A 24,709-nucleotide genomic window follows, 5' to 3' on the forward strand; every position below is an offset into this window, starting at 1 on the left:
GGTCGTGGGTAGCTGGCGGGTGTCAGGCAACCCTGTGCTCCCGCTACCCCGGCGCTGATCCGGCCGGATGAGGCCTGTGGCCCTACTCAGGCCGGTTTGGCTGGTTGGGTTTTATAAGAAGAGCCAAGGGACCACATATGAGATAGAGTCTGGGAAAGGAGTGAGCCCTTGGTTTCAGCTGGGAGGAAGTTGGCAGTGTCCTGAAGGATATTGGTTTGGTGTAGCATTCTATGAGGCAGTGTGTCCCTGTGCTGAAGAAAATGCCTTTGTGCTGTGTGGAGCTGGACACTGCTCCCAAAAAGCACCGCATACGCAATAAAAGCACTGAAAACACATTCCGTATGGTACGATTTGTGGCTTTTGAGAACCCGTGTGCTTATTTAACTATAATTTAACTGTGTTTTTTAAAAAACAGTATCATCATCTGAAGAATATTTCCCTGGCAACCCTTGGCTATGGAGAAAGTGAAGACAATAGAACTGGCTTGAAGGTCTGTAAGCAGCACTACAAGACAGGGGCCGTGTTTTCTTCTAACGAGACCCTGAACATTGACAGTGACATTGAGACAGGTAACAGCAGTGACTGTTTCATCATGTGACTTTGTCATTTCCCGTGATGAGCAAAATGTCTCCCATGTGCTGGTAACTCAGTGCAGCAGGCTCCCCTGACACAGGCTGTCTTTTTCTCGGCTGCCTCCAAAGGCCTTGGCTCAGGAAACCACCCCGTGCTCTGGGAGATGGGAAGAGAGAACTGTTTCTCTTTGATGTGTCTCTTTAGTACATTGGAAAATTCTTCAGTAAGTGCTCTTAGCCACCGATCCCTCTGCTTCTACTTCCCATGTGCCAGAACCACTGTTGTGACCATGCCTGCTCTACTGTTTAGAAAATACACAGTTTTTCAAAGGTGAATTGTGGTTCATAATTATTATTCTTTCTCTTGGGAGATTACCTTACAAAAACTTCCCAGCTAACCAGGTAGAGTGACTTTGTGCCATTCGGTTAAATATGTAAAAGAATATGTGAGCACACAGTGTGTGCTTTAAGACTGAAAGTTTGCTATTCAGTCAACAAACCCAAGGCACTCACTGTTTGTTTCCTGCCATGGAGTGCCAAAGCTAAACCCAATTTGTCTTTCAAGCACCTGGCAATTCAGGAGGAGGGGTCCTAGGAGTGGGGTGGGCTTTAGTTACGTGATGTAGTCTGTTCAGCCATATTTTTAAATCTGATCTTGAGGTTCTTTGATAACATAAGAGGACCCCTCACAGGGTGGAGATTTTACCTGTTTCTTTGAATTGGCCGGTCAGAATCCACGCAGTGTCTGGCTTCCAGGCTGCTATTAGAGGCCATCTTGGGGAGGGCAATCCACCACCACTGAACATTCCTGGTCTTCATGCCCTGCAGCCTTGCTCACCTGACACAGGTAGTTGTGTGGCTTTTGTAGGAGAAGTGAACGAGTGTATATTCCTCCCAGATAGGGCACCAGTGACAGACCAGAGAGCTGACTTCACCCACCAGGAGCTTGGTGAGCCAATGAGTTGGTCAGGGTTACTGACAGAAGTCTCTGTGGCTCAGGGCAGCTGCATCCTGTGGAAAGCCTGCCCAGGAGGGGTGATAGCTTTCAAAGGCGACATCCAACAGGCCCCTGTTCCACTAAGGGAATCACCTGACCAGCAAGTGTTCACACTTTCATGACCTCAGAAGGCGCCATGGCTTGTAACATTCAGATTTTCCTGAGTCCTGTAAGTTGCCTTAGCTTTCTGAGTCTTAGCACAACCTGGTGAGCAGCCCCTCAAGGCCCAAGGGCAGATGGGATAGTTACCCAGCAGGCAGCTAGGCTCAATCCTGGCTCACTTGGGATCTCTTCCTGAGCTCAGCCAAGTCTCCCATAACCTGGGAGCCCTTCACAGCTGGGGCTGAAAGTTGGTTCTGCCACTTTCCTCCTGAAACTGTGACACTCAAGTGGGATGTACAACATGACTGCTTGCCAGCCCTGCATATGCCGTGCATATTTGTTTTTTCCTGATTAAATTTTCTGAGAAAATTGCTTAAAGAAATGTGGCCAAAGTCAATATGAATGGCCCAGGCAGACGGACAGGACTGAAAACCAGGGCTTACTAATTCCTCAGTGGTGACATCGCTCATTTCCTTTCTGTAAGTGTATGGAATATTTTAGAGTAAATGGAGAGAGGTTGACCATGAATTTGACCTGAATAGAGATTACCTAACTGTATTCATTGCATCCTCTGACCTTATTAATTATAACTTGTCAAAAGAGTCCATCAGTGTATTAAAAGGTATGAAGATTTTAAACGTTACCTGATACTTAATTTTCTTGCATATATTAGAGAACGCCTACTAATGAGGTAAATGCGGGTTGATTTTACACAACGCTGGAGCCTCCAGATGGTGTAAACCTGATGACATTCGACTCACTTGGGATGTGGTTGTGGTTAAGGAGATGTGGTCCTATCTCAGCCACTCACTAACATGACATTCCCTTGGCTATGTATTAAATCATCCTCCGGTGTTCAAATCCAAACAACCACCCATCTTGCCAGCCACCCATTGGGCTGAAGCTCCACTTGCAAAACTGCTTGCGTAGACCAAGTGGAGTTTGGTTTTCGTTTATCGACTCACACTGAATTATCTGTGAGTTAGATCTGAGGTTAGCCCACCAAAGGAGCTGGCTACATAGGCAGTCGTTGGCATTGAGCGCATGGAAGGATTATTCTCTCAGTAGCTCAAGGGAAAGTCAAGGAGCTTCCTCCCGTGTGTAAGATTAACCCATGCGTGGTTACTCATTAGCAGGCTTCTGCTAATGTATGCAAGAAAAGGAATCTAAAATCAAGGAGAAGAAGGGTCAGTCTCGGTATAACTCAGGATGGAGAGGCAAGAATGGGTGGGTCTAAGTCTTGATAGACAGCAAATACTTGTGCAACCATACGAAAGTTTCTTGACCTTTGTGCTTTGGTTTATTTACCTGTAACATGCCATCAGTTTGCATTGAGGATTAAAGAGCACAATTCATTAACCAGATAACATACGTGGCCACAGCACTTTGCCTGTAACACGCTGTTCCATGGAATCGTCTGTTCAGGTCTGTGCCCCGTGTTTGGCCCAGGATAGCACATTTTTATTAAGCCCATTATACTTAAAGTGTGACTTAAGCTAGGAGTTCATGTTATGAGAGCAGAGAGATCCAGAGAACCCATGGGAAGCCAGCTTGCTGTAGGCCCAGACCTCTCCACACTAGAGACAGCAGAGCAGAGCAGCGTGGACGTCACACAGTTCCACGACCAGGTCTCCATGACCTTGCCAATGCTTACCTCTGGATCTCCTCCTTGTCCTGTGAAGCAATGATACAGGGCCATGCTGTTCAGAAGCTAATCTTTATGGGTGGGCTCTGTAGTCCTGCCTGGCCTGGAACTTGCTATGTGAACCAAGGCAAGGCTAACCTTGAACTCACAGAGTTCCTGCCTCCCTCTCCCAAATGCCTCCATCTGCTCTCTCCTGAACGCTACAGTATAAAGGAGAAGAACTTCCTCTGCCGGGCATTTTTGTTTAATCACAACTGTAGCTGGGGAAGAAACATTGTATCCCAGAGCATCATAGCAGGAGGCATCTGAAGCCTGCTTCTGGAGACTGGCAATGTTAACATGGTCCCTGGGTGAAAGCGACACCTGCCGGCTTCTCTGCTGAAGGGTGACTGTGCTCCACGTAGTAATTAGTTGATATTTTCTGACAGCCGTTTTGGGGCGTTCCTAGGGTCCTGCTTCTCATCACATGACTGCTGGACTCATTTCAGCATCAGACTCTGGCCAGGAGTGACCATTCCCTGTCTGTCTGTCCATTGCTCTAGACTGCATTCACCTGGACCTTCAGGTGCTCACCACGGAACCCGAGGACTGGGCACAGACATCTTTCTTCAGGCTGGATTTTTATCGGTAAACACAATGTCAAGTCTCAATACCCAGGAGAGGAGGCCTGGGGCGGTGGGTGGGGGCACGGACATTAGGATAGTGACGCTGACAGTTGTACCTTTTACTGTATTTTATTTAGGCTTGTGCAAGTTGATATCTCCTTTGCCCTCAAAGGAATTGACCTACAGGCAGTTCATTCCCGAGAGATTCCGGACTGTTACCTCTTTCAGAATATGGCAAGTGTCTTTGTTTGATGTCAGCCTCTGTTTCTCTCCCTGCAACTTTGTAGTGGAGGGTAAGCCCTTCAGCTACAGATGTTAGATACTGTTGTACTGGAAACTGCTTCAGTGATGCGGTGGTACCTGATCTAGAGACTGTTCCCTGTGAAGATGGACCCTTTTCAACTCTCTAAAACCCTATTCTTGGGCTGGGAAGGTGGCTTGATACATAAAATATGGGGATCTGAGTTCAAATCCCCAGCACCCACAGAAAACTTTTATCCTTTACGCTATAGTTTTTAATCATTAAAAAAAAATTATAACTAAATTCTCCCAGTTAGCTTCAGCTGTCAGCCTGGCATAGCCCATGGTGTTCTGAGGGTGTGCCCACTGAAGGGTTACCCAGATCAGATTGGCCAGAGAACATCTCAGTGGGGCATCTTCTTGGCTACTGATTGATGCAGGAGAGGCTCTTCTATCCTTGGACAATGGGTCCTGGGCTGGACCAAGAAGGAGGCTGAATGAAAGCTGTCAGCAAGCCAGTAAGCAGGACTTCCTCTGAGTTTTACCACAGCAACAGCAGCTGGACCAGAACCCACGTGCAGAGGCATTTTCATCCCTGTGATCTCTGTATCAGAGTTCTATCTGGGTACCGCTGACTTTTGTAAGTAGTTGACCTGATAACCCCCACCCCACCCTGCCTCGTTGGACTATAACCTCTTCCTTTCTGTCTCTAGATTACCTTCGACAACACAGCCCACAGTGGGAAAATCAAAATCTATCTCAACAGCGAGGCCAACATCGAAGAGTGTAAAAACATGAACATATCTGGGTCTAGTAAGTGTACCGTTCAGCCTGTTGTCTGTGGGTTAGAGGAGGTTTGGGGGACTTAGAGAAGCCACGTGATTGGTATGGAAGGTGGTGGGGAAAAACGTTTCAGAAAAACAGTTCAAACGCTAGTCCTGAGCGAGTGGTCCAAGTCAGCAAGTGTTTATTGTTTCTTGAGTCAGTGGTGTATGCAGTTCGCCTTTGCAGCAAGATGGCCTGGGTTTGCATCCTGGTTCTGTGAGCCACGGCTGGAGGCTTAGACCTATGCTTGGCCTCTCTGTCTTAGCAGTTTTCTCTACAAAGCAAGAGCAATGGCTGTACTTATTGAGGGGGTTGGTGCTGAATGCTGGGAGCAGAAGTCATCAAAGTTGCTCAGCAACTCATTAGCAAGGAGAGGCCTTAGGGAGGGAGGTCTCTGTGACCGGATCGTTGCGGTGCTATGGGTAGCCATAGCCAGGGAAGTATGGAAGGTCTGAGTAGGAAGGGAAATGATCATTTTGACCGAGCTCAGTGGGAATCATGAATTCTTGGAGGAGGTATGTTCTGATCCAAGCCTTAGACAAAGGAGAAGAGTGGAGATCTCAGAGTGCATCTTGAATAAACACGGGGACATCTCCTCAGTCACCCGATGATCCACATGCTTAAATAGCCTTGTTGAGCTAGCGATGACATCATGTACTGTAATCTCAGCTATGCAAGAAGAAACTGGGAGATTTTGAGTTCAAGACCAGCCTAAACCACTTGGGGGGGGGTGTTCCTGTCTCAAAAGAGGAGTGTAAGATATGTGCATCCTGATTTGATTATTAGTGGTCAGGGTGATGTCTCTGAGTGTGGTGAACTGTCAAGCTCCGTTTACATGAACTCACTTGGGCCAGATGACCAGAAAGACAAATATGAGTCACGTGGTTTTTATTCCAACAGGTGACTCATTCCTTTTCAGCTGTACAACGGCTGATGATCTCGAAGTTTTCTCTTTCTTTTCTAGCTTTGGTTTCAGTCATTCCTCTAAAGGAAGCACACAGATTGGGTTCCTGATAAAATGGATTTTCTATTTCGCAGCAGATACTCAAAGAACAGCACCAACAAGGCAGTCCTCAGGTCCAAGTAAAGGCTGAAGCTATGTCTTGGTGGTGTGGGGGAACGTAACCTTTACCATATATAAACTGTGATTTGCAATAGTCACTGTGAGACTGGAAGTGTGCCTCATGGCTCCCCAATGATCCTCCCACCACGCATGCCAGAACGGAAGAGCTCTTGCTCCCCCCCGTGGCCAACAGAGAGAAGCACATGCCTCGCATAACGAAAATGTGATTCTTACGGCCATGTCTTAGAAACTCGACCTTATCACTAGGAAAACACGAATTTAAAATAAATCAAGGGGTTTTAAAAATAATTAAAAATATGAGGTTTAGAAACCAGTTTAGAAGATGGGTTGTGCTGCCTCTTCCATTTGAAGCCGTGGACTGAGAAGCTCTGCCTAAGAGAGGCCAGAGGCGCCACCTGGTGGGCACTGGCCGCTGTTGCCCAAGTATTCTGATGCTCCCTGCTCACCCAGCTTCCCAGCTGCTGCTTGCTTCCTCTTGGCGTTATCTACAATTATCCACATCTCCTCAAAGCAAAACCCGGCAATGTCCACGTTCACAGACATCTGCTTCCCGAGGAGCGTTCTCCGAGTGCGCTTCTGCTCTCCAGAACTTATATTTTATATACTATAGTTTATAGCCAGCCACATGAGGCTTTAGAAGAATGGGGTGGGCGGGGCTCCCGCTGATGGGGGTGTAGTGGTATTTATTTATTGCAGAGCTGACAGTTAGTAAGCTTGGATAGCCCGGGTCAGAGTCCCTCAGGCAGACGGTGGGAGAGTGTCTGTGCACAGCAGGTATCTGGAAGGGTGGAGTGAGTGGGGTGTGGGCTGTCATTACGCAGAGTGGCAGGATATATTCCTGAACCAGTGTTTTCTAAACTCAGATTTGGAAGAGCTTTCTGAAATGCAATATGGCTTCAGTGGGGTAAGAAATCAGTGGCTGCTGGATGTTCCCAACACTTGGGAAGCTGAGGCAGGAGAATTCCCACTAGTTCACATTCAGCATAGGTTGCTGTGTTAGTTACTTTTTTTGTTGCTGAGATAAAACACCACGACTAAGGTGACCTAGAGAAGGAAGAGTTTATTGGGGCTTACAGGATGAAAGTCCACCATGACAGGTAGACGTGGCAGCAGACCATAGACATGGAGACCTAAGCTGAGGGCTCACACTTTAACCTGCAACCAAGAAGCAGAGAGAGGAGGAGTGGGGGGAGAAGGTGGTGGAGGGGAAAGGAGGGAGGCTGTGAGATGATGTCTTCTAGGTAAGTCACAGCCATTTCAAAGGCATTTCGGCCTCAGACTCAGCAGTTTCGAGTCAAAGGCCTTCCCTGGGAATGCGTAAGACCGGGCGGGTCGACAGACAAGGGTGGAGGAGGGGCTCAGGGGGCCTACAGCACACTGAGGAGCTGTACATAACACAGATTCAGTGAGGTAGAAATCACTGCATTCTGGTGGCTTCCCGTTTGTGACCCCACCGGGCTCCAACCCTCCGGGCTCCGACACAATGTTCTGGCCAACGGTCACACAAATGGGTCACAAACCAGACCATGAATCTGAGGGGGGGGGACTAAGTATTGATAAGAAAGAGAGGGAGATGAGAGTACAGGGCATGAGGTCAGAGTACGTTATAAAAACATATCAAACTGTCAAGCAACAGAATTAATCAATAAAAAGAAAAATCTGAAACTTGATCCCCCAAAACAAATCATTTGAGCAGGTGTGTGTGAAATACGGCTCTGGCCAAGTGCAAGTGTGTGTGGCTTGTGGATGGTCTCCTAGCCAGGAACAGAGACAAGGGAGACCGGTCCAGTCATAGTGAGGCCGGGAGGAGCAGCAGCCACAATGTGGGGCCATGCAGTCTGAGAACAGCTCTGCTTACAGATCAGCCTCTCTTGCCCCCCACCCCCCTCAGCCACTGTGCAACACTCACTCACTCGCTCACTTCTCAGTCCCTGAGTTCCTTTCTTGGTGTAGACACACAGGAAAGGCATCTCAGACTGGCTTCTGGCTGGACGGTGCACCCTGAAACAGGAGCGCAAGTGGGACCTCTCAGTGTGGCATTTAACTTTGCTCTCTTAATTGATAAGGGGAACTCATTGTCTGTGTTGCTGTGTGAAGCAACGCAGGCCATGGTGGCCTCTTCTAAATGGAGCCCAACGGGATTGCATTCTGTTGGATTCTGTTCTGCAGTAAATATTTATAAAGAACTTAAGTGCGTTGATTAACACTGCCTACGTTTGTAAGTGCATGGCCCTTCCCTCCAGGGTGTGTTAGCTTGTCTGTGGACTTCTCCATGAGTGCCGTGTACTATTGCTTCTGATGGTTGCCGCTTTAACACGAGAGGAGGGTCTTTCCATTGAATTTCCCTTCAGACTGCCACTTGCTGAAAAGACTAGTCTCCACAATGTGTGCGAGGCGTACTTCCCATTTGTACATTTGTACTCTGCCTTGCTCTGCAGCTCAGAGAAGCACTCACTACCTCCTGGTGTTTGATGTGTTCGTCATTATGATCTGCCTGGCATCCCTTATCCTGTGCACGAGATCCATTGTTCTTGCTCTGAGGCTTAGGAAGGTAAGAGGCGCTTCTTCCCTGTCTCCCTCCACTCAGCCAACAGCCTGCATTTGTCTAAATCAAGGGAACAAAATGGCAGCATCCAGGCAGGCATGGTACAGGAGGAGCCAAGTGGTCTACATCTTCATCTTAAGGCTGCTAGCAGAATACTGACTTCCAGGCGGCTAGGATCCTTATCCTAGGGTCTTAAAACCCACACCCACAGGCCACACCTACTCCAAAAGGGCCACACCTACTCCAACATGGCCACACCTACTCCATCAGGGCTATACTATACCCTCTAATAGTGCCACTCCCTGGGCTTGAAGTTGAGCTAACAACTACAGGTATTTGTGGTGATCTCTCAAGTGTTTAGAGGTTTCCAGAATGAAGATTTTATTTCAGGGATGACCCTAAGAGCATGCGTGGGTTGCATTTTCTGTCTTCAAGTCAGAATTCACTTTGAGAAGGAGGCAAATGGTTTATAAGAAACACAAATAATTAGATTTGATTTCTTAAATAGTTTCATTGTAATTTTTTTTTTTTTTTGCCTGTTTAAGTATGTTTTCTCAGGAGTGTGTACTGACTTCAGCTTACTGTATGTGTTATTCTGGCGTGAGGTGGGAATCTAGGTTCCCACTAGGCTCAGGGGGAACAGGAAGACACTGAAATACTTCAGAGCAGGAAATGACTCATGTTCTATTTCCTTTGATCTCGACTTCCACTTTGACTTTAAAAAATTTTTTTTTGAGATTTATATATTTTCATTTTGTGTGTCTGAGTGTTTTGCATGCATGTGTGTCTGCACACCATGTACATGCGGTGCCCCCAGAGGCCAGGAGAGGGCAGCAGATCTCCTGAAACTGGAGCTACAGACCGTTGTGAGCTGCCATGTGGGTGCTGGGAGCTGACCCCAGGTCCTCTGGAAGAACAGCCAGTGTTCTCAAGCAGACATCTCTCCAGATCCTTGGCTTTCACTTTGTAAACATCTACTTCATATCTGCCTTCCAGGCCTCTAAATATTCTGTATCTAAGGTTGAGGTCCCTCTCTGCCAAGTTCAGGGACAGCATTGGGGACACAGTACCCTCATCTGGACCACAAGAGGATCCTAGTTCAAGGGGTTGCCATCAATTAGCTTAAATGAGGGCAAAGTTTGCAGTATTTGGAGCACAGTCTGGGTTAGCGCTGTTGGAAGGACAGCATAGGTGCTCAGGGTTTGGGTTAATTTAGCAGATGTTCAAATGCTTGCTTACATGGGAGTAGACAACTCAATTTGGCTGTGGCTCCGTGTCTCCCTGTGAGGTGGATCTGCCAGCTCAGAATTGTTCGCTCTTGTCTTCTGCCTCCGGAGGTCAGTGTGACTTGTAAGATGTCTTTTTACATGTTTGCCGTAGAGATTTCTAAACTTCTTTCTGGAGAAGTATAAGCAGCCCGTGTGTGGCGCTGACCAGTGGGAATTCGTCAACGGATGGTACGTTCTGGTCACTATCAGCGACCTCATGACAATAATTGGATCCATACTGAAGATGGAAATCAAAGCCAAGGTCAGTGACATCTTGAATCTTATATTGTCCCAGATGACCTCAGGTGCTGTAAGACACAGAGTCTTTCTGGGGACTAGCCTGCTTCTTGTGTTTTCTCTTTTCTGTCACCCATTGCTTCACGTTCTTCTCCAGGAAGAGTGCACTGTGGAAGGTGACACCCTATGGCCTTCCTCCAGGAATGCAGGTAGCATCATTTGAACAGGAATTAAGTTTGGGGAGACTGAGGGAATGGGCTTTATATTCATTTATTTTTCGATGTATCTATTTACTTATGTAAATTGCAAAGGAGGCAGCTGGTACACAGAGCAGACATTTCTCCTAAACGCCTGAAGGGCCTGTGGCAGGTGTGAGGCATCTTAGATGCTATGGGCCCCAATGGCCAAGAGATCCCCAGTTCTCAAGTGCCTATATGGTCTGACCAGTTGCATATGTTGGTTGGTTTGTTCTCACGACTAGACTGAGTCTCTCAACTGTTCTCTTCTCTGTTCTACATCACTCTCACAAAGCTGCCCTCACCATAGCTCCAGGGTCTCCCCGTCTCTATTCCAGCTTCCTTTGGCTTCCCTCGGGCTGACTTCCTCTCTGGCCTGGCCTCCTCAGCAGCTTTGATTCTGACCTTATATCTCACAAACCCAGCCGTATAGTGGCTGGGCAGTCTTCCTGAAACTACCCATCTTGCTGTTACCATCCTTTCTGCCTTCCAGGATCTACTTAGGATGAAGTGACCTCCACTTCATCATGGCCTCTAGGGTCCCCCTCATTCATCTCTGGCTTCCATCCTGGCTCTAACACTGCCATTCCACACACCAGACCTCAGCCTCGGGATTGTGTTCAGACTCCGTCCCTATGCCTGTAGACTTCTCTCCAGCCTATGCCGTGTGTCCCGCTGCGCTCCAGGTCATCCCCATGGGAAGGCCTCTATGACAAGTGTCAGCACATCTCTCATTGAATTTAGCATATTGTATTAAATGGCTGCTTGTCTCTCCAGTGAAGCCTAGAATCCCTTGAGAGCAGAAACTTGTGTCTGTAAGTCACACTGGAGTTTGCTTCCCAAAGTCAATGGACTATATTGCTTGTTCTTTGTCAAACACCAGGCCCTTTCATGCCTAGGTTAGTGTCAAATGCAAGTCCTATTTCAGAAAAATAAGCTCATGATTAAAATAGTAAAATAAAATAAAACCCCCAAAATTGAAGCCTCCCTCTTCTTCCTTCCCCTCCCCCTCCCCCTCCTCCTCCCTCTTTCTTCTCCTCTCCCCTCTTCCTCTTCTCTCCTCCTCCTCTTTTTCTTCTCCTCTTTTTTCTTCTTTTTCTTTTTCTTCTTCAGCCTCTTCTTCTTCATCCTTCTCCCCCTCCTTCCCTTTCTCCTTCTTCCTTTTCTTCATTTTTTGTTTTGAAACAAGGTCTCACTCTGAAGTCCAGGCTGGCCTAGAAATTACTATGTTGTCCAGGCTGGCCTTGGAAATGCATGCTGATTCTGTAGTCTCAGCCTCCCAAGTACTGGGGTGACAGACATAGGGAGGGGACAGTCAGTTCTTCTCACCCGTTAAAGGGAGGTAAGCAAGCCAAGGGGACTGGGGTGTCGGCTCAGCTGTTTTCTTTTCCCTCCTCAGAACCTCACAAACTATGACCTGTGCAGCATCTTGCTCGGGACGTCGACGCTCTTTGTCTGGGTTGGAGTCATCAGATATCTGGGTTACTTTCAGACGTACAATGTAAGCTCTCAGAAGTGCCATTGTGGTTGACACGGGCTCCTCCTCTGAGGTCTGCCGGCTGGTTCTCATCCTCCGAGATGAGCTGTCCACGCCTTTGTCTTCCAGGTGCTCATTTTAACCATGCAAGCCTCACTGCCCAAAGTCCTCCGGTTCTGTGCTTGCGCTGGCATGATCTACCTGGGGTACACCTTCTGCGGCTGGATTGTCTTAGGACCGTACCACGAGAAGGTGTGTAGCACCAATTCTTTCTGCATCGAGGGCACGTGGGGCCCTTTGCCTGAGTCTCCAGTACGTATCTCTGCCATTCTTCTCCAGCGAACACCTTTGATGTCTGTCTTGATGCTTCCTCTTCTATTTCTCTGCTGTCTCCTTTCCGGGATAGTGAACTCACTTTAGGATATTGGAATAAGAACACCTCTCATAGTAGTCTGAGCCAGGCTGAGGATCTGACACATTGAATCAGCTGACTAGCAGGGAATAGTGTTTACCTGTGGGATCACTGTTAGCAAGCTAAAAACAGAGTAGGGGATTATGATAGAGTCGCTCTAGTGTGAAGCACTAGGGTCTACATCCACATTGGCTGAGAGCGACAGAGAAGAGTGACGGCCCGGCCTGGAGTGAGCACTTCATCTGTCTTGACATGCGAGCACATCCTTGAAGGTGGTTTTAACAGTCTCAGGTCTGCGTCTTAGCTGAGTTTCTAACTATATTTCCTTTCAGTATCATCCTAACTCCAGGACCAAGCTTATAGTCAAGCTAGAGTCAATCCTGAGAGCTCTGAGGAAGAAGAGCTGTGAGTTCAAGGCCAGCCTGGGCGAAATGCTATATTCTGGGCTAGCCTAGGAAGAGAAGGAGACTTTGTCTCAAAACAATGATATAATTGATTGGTAGAACATCACAAGAAGAAGTGAGTGAGGCTGTGCTCCAAGCCAAACAGTGAAAAGGGTCATTGCACCTCATGGCATTCCTTTCCCTGTCCCCGGGTCCTTGGAACAACAGAAAAAGGACAGCAGTCACCATTACTGTCTGGAGTAGTGCTGTGTGGGACCTTCCAGGGTCTCTCTCATGTCACACACAATCCCGTCATACTCCTCAGACACCCAGTAAGGACAAAGGAGGCAGGAACAGAAGGGATTTCCTCCAAGCTAAGTTCTGACCTTGACATTAACTGAAATATGTGGTTTGTAAGCTTTTCATAAAATGAGTGATACACATGGCTCGGACCCTCCCCGCTGTCCCTATCCAATCAAACCCCAGTGTGGAACACCAGTGATCCCTGTCTGTTACATTTAATGTGCCCAAAAAGAGTCCTGATTTTTTTTTTCCCCCAGTGAGCAAGGAGGCAGCCTCCAGCATAGCAGCAAATCCTAACAATCCTATTGATCTTCCCTGCCTCGTGTCACGTCTTTGAAGGTGACTCATGGGTAAAGATTCTCTTTGATATGATAACTCCAACATGGAGCGCTCACTGTCTTTACCAAGTCCAAGAGAATTTGCATTTTTCTTCCTCTTGCTTGCCTCCTGCTCCGGGAGCAGCTTCACCTATCTGTCACTAGAGGGCACTGTTGCACCGTGTGGAATAAATAAATACTGGGTCTAACCACGCTTTCATCAATCCACTGGTCCCAAGACAGCAGGACAAGCGGTCCTATGTCCTTTGTCACACGCTCTGTGCGTTCTGTCCCTAGTCATTATTCTGAAAGGTTCGAAGTTAATACCGTTTGAAGTTTACTGAATGGCTGCTATTCTTTGCTTTTTGTTAGGCCTGGTGTCCAAGTTCTTTATCTCCCTGGCTATTCCTCCTCTCATTAGTCTTCTGTCACTGGGATAAAATGCCCGGCAAACCAGCTCTTAAGGACGAAAGGATTATTTTAGTCCATGGCTCCAGTGCAGGGTCACTTGGCCCCATCGCCTTAGGGCTGGTGACCAGGCAGTGCATCATGGAAGGACATGACAAAGGAGGCCTGTTTGCTACACAGTAGCCAAAAGGAAAGAGGGAAGCAGGAAGGGTTGGTTTTCCAACAGCCCTTTCAAAGCATATCCCTAGAAGTCTCCCACTAGGCACTGTCTCCTAAGGTCGCCCAGTGGTGCTACAGTTTGGAGACCAATCCTTTAACACCTGTGCCTTCGGAGTCATTTTGAGGTCAGAGTTACCATACCCCATCTTCTCTTTCCCGTGAGATGGCACCATCCTTTATGGAGAGAGAACCTTGATATACCAAGGCATTTCTGTGGTCACCCAGACAGTAAGTCACAGCGTCACACCGGGCCTGCCCAGCCTCTGTTATCATGCTTTGATATCAAGAACAGCTGAGCATCGAGGCCAACGTTATTAGCACTTTTAGAATCACAGCAACCTTGAGTGTGGACGCCATTCACCATTTACAACACACAAGCCAGCAGAAGACTCTAAAGGGAAGGTGTCGGGAGAATTTTTACTTGGTGTGACCAACTGGAGTCAAAGCAGCAGACTTTAGCTTCCTGCCTTCCTGTTACACATCTGATTTCAGCGGTTCAGCCTCAGGGACCCAACCGTCACATCGATGCCCATTTCCAGCACTAATGGACTTTGGCACTGTGCTCCTTGAAAACGCCTAGGTACAGGGAGCTAAAGACAGCGATCATCTTCCACACCGCATTCTGAATTATTAAGCATGCCTCTAATGTGGCTTTTACATTTCCTGTCTCCAGGGAACTTTTTTTTTTTACTATGATGCATGAATAATAGTTTTGTATTATCTCCATTTTACAAATACGAAGAACAAGCCACTGATAAATCATCGCACTTTGCTAAGGCCAGGGGCAAAATTGTGACATTTCCAAAGCTTCTGGTCTTGCCCAGACACATCGCTTATTCATAATGAGCCAGCTAAAACATTTTACTGTTATAAAAGATTCTTACTACCTGCCTCAAACCATACTTTAAGTCATTCTGACATAGCGATTGCAGGCTGTATCTGCATTTGGACGAGAGGTCTTTCAGGTCGCTCACAAGCATCATCTGTGACGTAAAGGTTTTGGTTCCTTCTGTGACTATTGAATGGAACTACCCATTGGCTGTTTATTAGCTCTGTGGCGACTGAGTTCCCAGAAGGAAGAGACTGGCTCATTCCTCTTCATGTTTTTGGTACCCACCCCGGTGCCTGCAATGTGTCAAGTGTTCAGCGAGTTTGCTGGTGAGAGCCAGTTGGCCTGCCTTCCAAGGTATGATGGCTAATCTGCACAGTCAACCCACCTGGACTGAGCATCACCTCGGAGACACACCTCCAGGCATAAGCATTTGGGCATTTCCAGAAAGTTCTAACAGAGGGGGGGGACTCATACTGAATGTGAGTGGCATCATGAAAGGGTTCAGAGTCCAGAATGAATAAAGGGGGGGGGGAGAGACCTGGGAGAGAGCCCCAAGTCTGATTTTCATCTTGCTGAGATGCAAGCAACTGGCTGTGTACACTCCCACTGCCCCACCTTCCTGACATGACAAATTGTATATCTGACCCCCCCACCCCCCAAAAAACTGTAAGGAAGATAAATCCTCCTTCCTTGCCAAGTGTTTGTTCATAATGACAAGAAAATCAGCTAGACATGGGGTCTTGCTGTGCCTAAGAGCTAGCCAAAGTGCTATCCAACTGAAGACATTTTAGCTCCCGCCATTGGCTGCTTTTATGCCCATGTGTTGGAATGTGGCCACTAAAACAACTTTGGTTATAGTCTATTCTTGTGGTAGAAAGATGACCCAGTATGCAGTAGTTACTTTATTAGGTCTTTGCTGTAATCTGGTGGGCTAGAGCAGGTCTTATATGTACACAGGAGGGAGAAGTATAATGGCTATGAATATGTTAATGTTGAGATGGACATTGTGTCTATATTGAGCATGTTCACACAGGAAGCTAAGGCATAGATCTGATAGGTACTGACCAACAAGCTATCTGAAGTTCTGAAACAGGAAGCACACAGTGTTAGAGGCCTTGAAATGAAAGAGATTGACCAGGTTACAAAAGAACTGATGAGCTCCAAGATGCTGTTAAAATTTCACTGGCATTCAGAGAAGCCAACTTTAGCATGATTACTGTCTTAAGCTGGTGACAGCAGGAAACATGCCAGGAACTTCCCGTCTAACTGTTAAGCAATCCACATACTTACTGCTAAGAGATCTGCTCAACTGGATGCTTCCTGCAAGACTCCAAAGAGAGCAACATTAGCCTCGCTCTGCAGAGTGGCTTTGTGAGGGCTAGAGAGTGATCACTGTTGGGACAGCATCCTGCCCAGCTCCATCTAAGACAAGTGTAAGATGTAAGCTTTGCTCTGTAACTGAGGTATAGAAATGCATTCCAGGGCATTTAAAGGACAGCCTTACCATATTCTCTAGAGTTCTTGCTGATAAAGAGCAGGGGCTGCAGCTGACAGAGCATCCGATCCCCAAGTAGACTTGGATTTAGCTCTTGAATGTTGACTTTGATGCAGAGGGAAAGGAAGAATACATGAGAGGAAGAGACCAGATTCTACCAGGGAAATTTGTAGTGGGAAGAGCTAAGCATGGATATTAATATTGACAAGAGGCAACCGTGAGGGAACATAGAAGGACTTATTGGAACTTTCTGTGCTTCTGTTTTCAGTTTTATGGCCATACGCAAGAAAAATGGCTTTAAAGCTATCTTTATGAGATTTAGTGAGGGTTGGATAAAGAGACAATCATGCCAAAGACTTCCCTAGAAAGGAATGACATCAGAAAGGAAGAGGGAGGGAGGCTCGTATCATGAAGCACACAGGCTTTGGAGGACCACAGAGTAGGGAGATGGACTGGCCACACCAGCATAGACTTGAATGTTCTCAATTATTTTGGTACAGATGTTTCTTTTGGGTGGAGGTTGACATCAGTTACAGGAACAGAGGAATTTGGAAGGAGAGCCCTTTTTCTTGGATAGGGTGATGGGAGGTTCACTTTCTATCTGTTACATGACAGCAGGTCCCTCTGCCCCTAGAACGATGTCCCAGATGCTTATCAAGGCCTTGGATGTACATAAGGCCATGCTCAATTAATGAACATAGAGACCCCGACCCCTAATGTCAGAACAGATAGAAAACTCTACAGTAACCCCTTTCATGTATTTCTGAAAACCATACTGTCTTTGGTTTATTAAGTCACTATTACCCCAGCAGTTTTTCATATTCATCCACTGCTTACACCCCTGGCTCCAGGGACATGTTTATTAATGCCATACAGTTTGTTTTAGTGGGGTTGGACGCAGTTTGACAAGTTCTCAGAGCGAGGATGACTGGCTGTGGAGTGTAGTGATACTCTGTGTTCACCTTGGATCAGCATTTAAGTTCAGAGTGCTTACCTTCAGCTGAACAACCCAATATCCCAGTTCCCGCCTTGTACCTCAGATACACTGTGTCTAAAATCTCTATTAATAGCCTATCAATAGTGACTTTTCTTGTGGCTGTGACAAAGTAGCTAACAAAAGAAACTAAAGGAAGGGTTCGCTTTGGCTTGCAGTTTGAGAGTACATCCTGCCATGCTGGGCAAGTCACAGTGGTGAGACAATGAGCTAGTTGGTCACATGGCATCCAGTCAGGAAGCAGACAGAGATGGATGCTGGTGCTCGGCTCACTGTCTCCTTTTTCAATAAGCCTGGGACTTTAGTAAGCCCAGGAAGTGTTGCCACCTACACATAGAGTGGATCTTTCCACCTAAGTTTAACTAGTAATTCCCACCTGCCAGGGGTGTGGGAGGCTCTTAGGCTCAGGCACTTGCCAGGGGCACGGCAGGTTCCTAGGTAGTTCTGGGTCAGCTTAAGTCGACAACCAAGATTAACCATCACCCACCCCTCCTCGCCTTCATGCGGATACACTTCCTCCAGAGTCTCTTTCTGGCGAGGACTCTCTGCCTCACTTGGACTCCTGATGTCACCTCTGACTGGCATCTGCTCTTGGGCTACCCTGCTCTAGGAGATCTCCGACATGCTTTTAGTTTTTAAAGAAGTATGTGTCGAATCGCATTGCTCCCATGGCTGAGATGTCACGCAAGTCTGCTCGTGAGCTGGATTGAACCGGATGTATGCCCAAGTCTCAAGGAGTCTCTGGGCAATTCAGCACAAATGCCTCTCATCAGCCATTGCTATGTCTCCGCTGAACCACACTTTCCCACAGTTACTGAATACAACCTCTTCCTCCCTTTGTTGAGAACCAGTCTGGAGTGTCTCTGAACTTATATGTCTTACCCCAGCTCTGCCACAGGCCTTGCTGTCTGTCTTAGCTGTGGCCTGCCTTTGGTGGTTAGGGGTGGGAAGTTCCTGGAAAAATGTTCATCGTATGGTTGGGAAGTCTATGGCATAGACCTTTAGAAAAACCCTTTTATATTGTGTTGAGTCTCAACCTTTTCCAAATGTTGCTGGCTGCAGGATAGAGACATCACATTACTACTAGTGACAAAAACAGTTCAAAGAAAACCAGCTCCCTGTAGCTCCCCACAGCTCCTCACAGACCCCTGCTGCCCCTGCTGTTCCCTGCTGCCCCCTTCCCTACAGCTCACTGCTGCCTCCTGCAGCTCCTCACAGCTCCCTGCTGCCCCCTACAGGTTCCTGCAGCCCCTTGCAGCTCCCTACTACCCCCTGCAGCTTCCCACAGCCCCTTGCAGCTCTCAGCTTCCTATGGTGCTCAGCCTCAGGGGTTCCTTTACATTTCTCCCTTGCAGTTTGAAAACCTGAACATAGTCGCTGAATGCCTCTTTTCTCTGGTCAACGGCGATGACATGTTTGCCACGTTCGCTCAGATCCAGCAGAAGAGCATTCTGGTGTGGCTGTTCAGCCGCCTCTACCTGTATTCCTTTATCAGCCTATTCATTTACATGGTCCTCAGTCTCTTCATTGCGCTCATCACCGACTCTTACCACACCATTAAGGTAAGGCACGATCAGTGTTTGCTGCCCAAAAGCATCATAAACTTTGTATGGATTGGAGCACGGGAAAAGGCTGTAATCTTGCGGAAATACAATTTTATTCTTCTTTTAAGTTTTTTAGAAAAATAAACCTTTGTTTGTTTTGGTCTGACGACTAATTTTAAATATGTTCTTGTCTTAGTTAAGGTTTCTATTACTCTGATGAAACACCATGGCCAAAGCAACTTGGGGGAGGGAAGGGTTTATTCAGCTTACACTTCCACATCACAGTTCACCATCAAAGCAAGCAGGACAGGAACACAAACAGGGCAGGAACCTGGAGGCAGGAGCTGATGCAGAGGCCAAGGAGGGGTTCTGCTTATTGGCTCGCTCATCATCGCTTACTCAGCCTGCTTTATTATAGAACTGAGGATCACCAGCCCAGGGATGGCACTAGCCACGATGGGCTAGGAACTCCCCATCAATTCGTAATTGAGAAAAAGCCCTTCAGCCAGATCCTGTGGAGTCATTTTGTCAGCTGAGGTTCCCTCCTTTCAGATAACTTCCCCTTATGTCAAGTTGACATAAAACTTCCCAGCACAGTATTTGAAACATTTCACTTGTTACCATGGTATGGGTCGGAGGTATGTCGGGAGAAATAGAGAAAGGGGAAAGGTTGATTCTGATGAACTCAACAACTCGACAGCTGTTCTCAGAGCTGACAGATGCTCCTGCCTGAATGGCTAGCTAGGACACAGTGTAAATTCTAGCGATGGGAGGTGATTGCCACCCTGATGACTGAGAAATGACCATGAGATAGCATATATACTTACAGTGCACACTTCATTAAAGTGAAGGAAAGGACAGTTCCAGCTTTCCTAAACCATGGTACATCCCGTGCTCTTTCCCCCTGGGCCTGTGTGGTTGCTGTATCACTGCTCCAAAGATGCTCGCTGTCTTAGGAGCTGGTACCCCCACAACAGATGGTTGTGTTAGGAAAACTACTACTTCAGGGCCAGCACCTAAACGGCGTCAGGACAAGTACCACAGTAGTGTCCTTGGATACTGCCTCTGCTCAGTCCTTCTCATACAAACTCCAAGAAAAGCTGACGAGTGGTCAGCGTGTGAGGATCAGAGTCAGGCCATTCGTCGTAGCTGCCCCATGGCAAGGTACAGGGACGGTATTGCAGGCTCTTGCCATGAAGATTCATGTCTTTGACATGGTCAAAGTTGATATAAGTGTCCTTGTGTGGGGCAAGTCTGAACATTGGTGTGGACGAACTTACTAAACATGACTGGGTGCTAGGTGTGTTATATCTGTTAGGAAAAATCTACCCCTGTCCCACTCTGTGGCCATCTTCCGTGTAAGCAGAGAATGTGAATTATGTCCCTGTGAGATTCTAGGTGGACATTGTGCCAAGTGACAACTGCTGGCCTCATGATTAACACTCTAGCTTTCTGGTTTGGATGATTTCTTTTGATTCTTTTCAACTCACTTCTCCCCCTCTCCCCTGGCTTGTTTTCTGGAATTTTCCCTTCCATTGTTCTCAGTTCCCCCCTCTACGGCCACACTTGGCTGTACTGGGGCGGACAGGTTGTTCTGGGACTGACAGACTGATTCTGCATTGTTCATAGCACTCCCCGGATCTGAGCTAGCACTCTGGGAGTTGCATTTCACAAAGGTGGGTTTGCTTTGTTGACAAAGGGAACCATTGCTCATGCCCTGGACAGGAGGTAACGACAGCGCTGTCTGCTTTTTCAAAAGAAGTACCAGCAGCATGGGTTTCCTGAGACGGATCTGCAGAAATTCCTGAAGGAGAGCAGAAGCAACGATGGGTACCAGAAGCAGCCATCGGCCTTGCTGTCCTGCCTCTGCTGTCTGAGGAGGTCAGTGTTGTCTGTGGAGGGAAGACAGTCATCTCAACTGAACTCTGCTCTCGGAAATCTGCCGGTGGTGGGAAATGGTTGCTCTTTTTTTTCTCTCCTCCCACACAGGTTTGTTTGAGAAATACATTGTTTCTTGTAAAACAATGTTCCATACCGCAAGGTTTGTGTAGAAAGCTCCATGACATCACTGAAACTCTTAGTTAGAGACCTGTGGGAACCCCAGGAGGAGAGAACTGTGACCAGAGGCAGGAGGATGAATCTTAAGAGGCCCAAGGAAGAGGTCAGAGTGTATGTTCTGGAGGTACACCTCCAGACATGGCAAAGGCATTTTCTCCCCTCACAGGATGTGGAGCAAACCAGTTCCTTGAACAGATAGGACATGATGGAGAGGAAGCCTTTGGTGTCTGTCTTACTTACCTTCCTGTAGCTGTGACAAAGCACCAAGATAAAAGCAACCAAAAAAAAAAAAAAAAGAGTTTATTGAGGTTTTAGTTTCAGAGGGTGAGCCCATGAACCATCATCGAAGGGAACATGGCAGTAGCTGAGAGCCTGCATTCTGGTTCTCAAGCATAGGGCAAGAGAGACAGCTAACTGGGAATGCACAAGCGCTTTTGAAACCTCTAAGCCCAAGTGCAAACACCTCCAACAAGCCACACCCCCAATCCTTCCCAAATAGTCCCACCAACTGGGGGCTACGTATTCAAATATATAAACCATTCTCAAGCAGACCACCACAGTGTTCTTGGTTAAAAGCAAGCCTCAGTAGCTCTTCATTACTGGCTGTTTGGACTCTGAGAGAAATGACCTGGTTCTCAGTGACCAGAGGGTGCTACACAGTTGGGTGGTGACCAGCATGGAGGTTAGATGGGGCATGGTTTTCTCAAATGTACCAAGATTTGTTTTCACTTGGGTCAGAGGTAGACATTTTTTCAAGTATTCCTTGCCTTTGCTTTCTGAGCACTCCATCAATCCAATTCCTCAAGAGAGATGGGAGATCACAGCTACTTAGGCTCACAGGAGGAGTTTTCTGTCCGTTGATTCACACCGCATCTTGAGATTTTCCATGAGACGAGTGAGCACATCCCGAGGATGTCTGGTAAACACGAGACGAGGTCTTCTGAGACATTCTCAAAATTGCATTTCATCCTCTCCGAGCGTTAAACTACTGCTGCGGATGCCAGGGTAAAAGAAGATTAATTTTCTTAATTGGCAACTGCCTCCGAAGACATGGGAAAGCTATCAGGTCTCTCGGGGCCGCCATGGCATCCTGTAGTTATTATATTAATGGCTTTTCTGGCTGTTGTGACAAATACCTGATGATAAACAGCTTAAGGAACAAAGGATTTATGGCAGTCAGGGTCTGAGCAAGCAAAGCACCGTGGCTGGAACACACAGTAGCTGGTCACACTGGGCACGGAGCACACAGTGGTTGGTCACACTGGGCACTGAGCACACAGTAGCTGGTCACACTGGGCACAAAGCACACGGTAGCTGGTCACACTGGGCACTGAGCACACAGTAGCTGNGGGCACTGAGCACACAGTAGCTGGTCACACTGGGCACAAAGCACACGGTAGCTGGTCACACTGGGCACTGAGCACACAGTAGCTGGTCACACTGGACACGAAGCACACGGTAGCTGGTCACACTGGGCACGGAGCACACGGTAGCTGGTCACACTGGGCACGGAGCACACGGTAGATGGTCACACTGGGCATGAAGCACATGGTAGCTGGTCACACTGGGCACAGGGAAGAAGCAGAAGATGAAGGCTGATTGCTTAGCATTCATTCACTCCAAGCCAAGGCTGCCCACCTTCCGGACTTCGTCCTTCTCAGTTAAATGTCTCTAGAAATACCCTAAGCTGTGTACTCGGGCATAGATAGTCTATGGTTCTTCTGAACCACTTGATGCCTCCAGGGTGAGCCTGCTGGCCTCAGGTCTCTCTTTCCAGACTGACAGGATTTGGCTCTTTGAAGGGCAAGGCGTGGCTGGGCAGCTATGAGTTGTCAAACGTTCTCTGAAGGGAGGTGTCTGGCCCTTGTAGCCATTGATCAGCTCTGATAGAGCAGGGTCCTGAGAGATGATGGTTGCTCAATCAGTTGTTTCCAGAGCCTCAATCCAAGCCTCAAAGTATGTACGTTTCCCGTTCTCCATTTTCTTCCTCTTTCACATTTTGCTCACATAAGCTATATGTGTCTAGAGAGTATTCTAGTCTTTTTGTAAAGATTTTGGGGAGTCCAGGTAGAACAGTTGCCTAGACTGGGAAAGACCCTCAGTTTGGTCCCTAACATCACTATCCGAATAATAAAATAAAAAATCAGAGCTGTAAATGTCAGGTGTGGCGATGCGTGTATTCTGGGAGGGGAAGCAGAAGGACCAGGAATTCAAGGTCATTATCAGCTACATAGTTTGAGGCTAACCTGAGCTGCATGAGACCCTGTCTAAACAACAACAACAATGACAACAACAGCATCAATGACGCAGGACTATCCAAACAAAAATTCTTAAATTGACGTTCTCTTTCTCCTTCATCCCCTTTTCTGTTACAGGAGAAGAAGCAATGACCGCTTGATTCTCATTGACTAAAACCTTTGGCTGATGTCAGTCAAGTTCAGACCTCTTCATGCTGAGGTCGTACAGAGAGACCCCAGAGGTAGCAGCAGTCCACTCAAAGATTGTCCTGCTGAACTGTGGAACCAGAAGGAGGGGTGTCCATGAGCTGCTGATCAGACCTGACATTCCAAAGTTGCTTTTTATAGACATGGAGTGTGAAGAGTAAGCCTCTTGTGAGGCCAGCGTGGCAATGAAATTCACCAGGAGTCTGGTCATTGGTGACATCATAATGTTGAGATATAAAAAGAAGTATTCCCACTTCAGAGTATGTAAGCAATATTTAAACCCAGATAAAGATGCATGCTTATTGAAAAAACAAAGATTTGTTTCAAAACGTGACCCTTGGATTTGAAGACATTCGTTAATTTATGGTCTGCACAGAAATAAATTTGCTTCTATACCAAATTAAGACTTGAAACTGGAGAGTGGTAAGCTCGTGACTGGTTGGACTGCGAGCTTGCTTCTTCAGCAAGCACGACATGCAGTGTCCGTTAGCACAGTCAGCGGGATGAAAGAGCACCTGGATGTCCCCTCAGGTGAGCTCTCCCTGGACTGGACACATGATGAGTGAGTCACCCTAAGCTTGGAGTGGCCATCTGTTTCACAAATCAGCTCCATTGTGGTGGGGATTTGCCCTTGTCATGGAAGGAAATGTAGATTTTTCATTAAATAAATTTATTTTCACGATGTTGCATTGTACTATTATTGTGTTACAATGTAATGTCTCTTGACAGTCACCGAGTGAGAGTTCCATTCTACACCATCCCTCTTGAATACTTTGTCCACCTGAGAGATCCGTCATTTTTAAACAAGTGGTGAAGGAGCTATGAGGGTTGGTCCATAGAAGCTATTTAGTAAAAACTTAAGACTAAGACCGTTATGTCACAGCTGAGCTATTGGGGGCTATGAGAACTACTGGTGCAGAGTGAGATTTGGGTTGGCATCTCAGAGCAGCTCCTGCCCTTCCCTGCCTTTGTCTCCGCTCCAAGAACTGTTGTCTGATTCTCCGTCTGCTTGCTCCTGCTCTTCTTCATATCCGTCCAACAAATCCAGACAGAGAAAACCCTGCAGCTAATAACAGTAAGATCTGTAGGTGAGGGCATGTTTCATGCTAGGGCTGTTTTTACTGTCCTTGGGGGACAATTTGAGTTTTGTTCCCAGCACCCACACTGTGGCTCACCAGACCCCATAATTCCAGTTCCAGGGAGCACATGCCTTTTTCTGACATCTGAAGAATCGTACAGATGCAGCTAGGCAACTGAAACGCTCATACACAACATAGACATCAATCTTTATTTTTTTTAAAAGGAAAAAGACTTGTGACTACATATAGAGTACTTAGTCAAAATATCATTTTAGTTAATTTTTCTTTTTACAAAAAAATACTTCAAGAGTCACAGGGCTTGGTTTTAAAACTAAAGATCATCAGACTGAGGGTTTGGGCTTCTTTCTCTGGTTCCAGATCAGGTGTA

At 47.1% G+C, this 24,709-nt stretch overlaps 1 protein-coding gene across 2 annotated transcripts in view; it reads left to right on the forward strand.

Moving 5' to 3' along the window:
* The window catches only part of Mcoln2 (mucolipin 2), a 43,485-nt gene extending 19,561 nt beyond the window's left edge, over positions 1–23,924 (forward strand). The window contains exons 4-14 of one of the 2 annotated variants that reach the window (XM_021158221.1): positions 416–569; positions 3,859–3,943; positions 4,059–4,155; positions 4,875–4,974; positions 8,509–8,621; positions 9,996–10,145; positions 11,756–11,857; positions 11,963–12,085; positions 18,552–18,758; positions 20,500–20,621; positions 23,174–23,923. In XM_021158221.1, the coding sequence (XP_021013880.1) occupies positions 416–569; positions 3,859–3,943; positions 4,059–4,155; positions 4,875–4,974; positions 8,509–8,621; positions 9,996–10,145; positions 11,756–11,857; positions 11,963–12,085; positions 18,552–18,758; positions 20,500–20,621; positions 23,174–23,210 (1,290 nt within the window). In that variant the 3' untranslated portion in view covers positions 23,211–23,923. Of the gene's footprint in view, positions 1–415; positions 570–3,858; positions 3,944–4,058; positions 4,156–4,874; positions 4,975–8,508; positions 8,622–9,995; positions 10,146–11,755; positions 11,858–11,962; positions 12,086–18,551; positions 18,759–20,499; positions 20,622–23,173 lie in introns of both variants that reach the window. The other variant, XM_021158222.1, reaches the window with a different exon arrangement.
* The last annotated feature ends 785 nt before the right edge of the window (positions 23,925–24,709 follow it).

Source organism: Mus caroli, chromosome 3 (assembly GCF_900094665.2).
Source record: "Mus caroli chromosome 3, CAROLI_EIJ_v1.1, whole genome shotgun sequence".
Classification (NCBI taxonomy): Eukaryota; Metazoa; Chordata; class Mammalia; order Rodentia; family Muridae; genus Mus; species Mus caroli.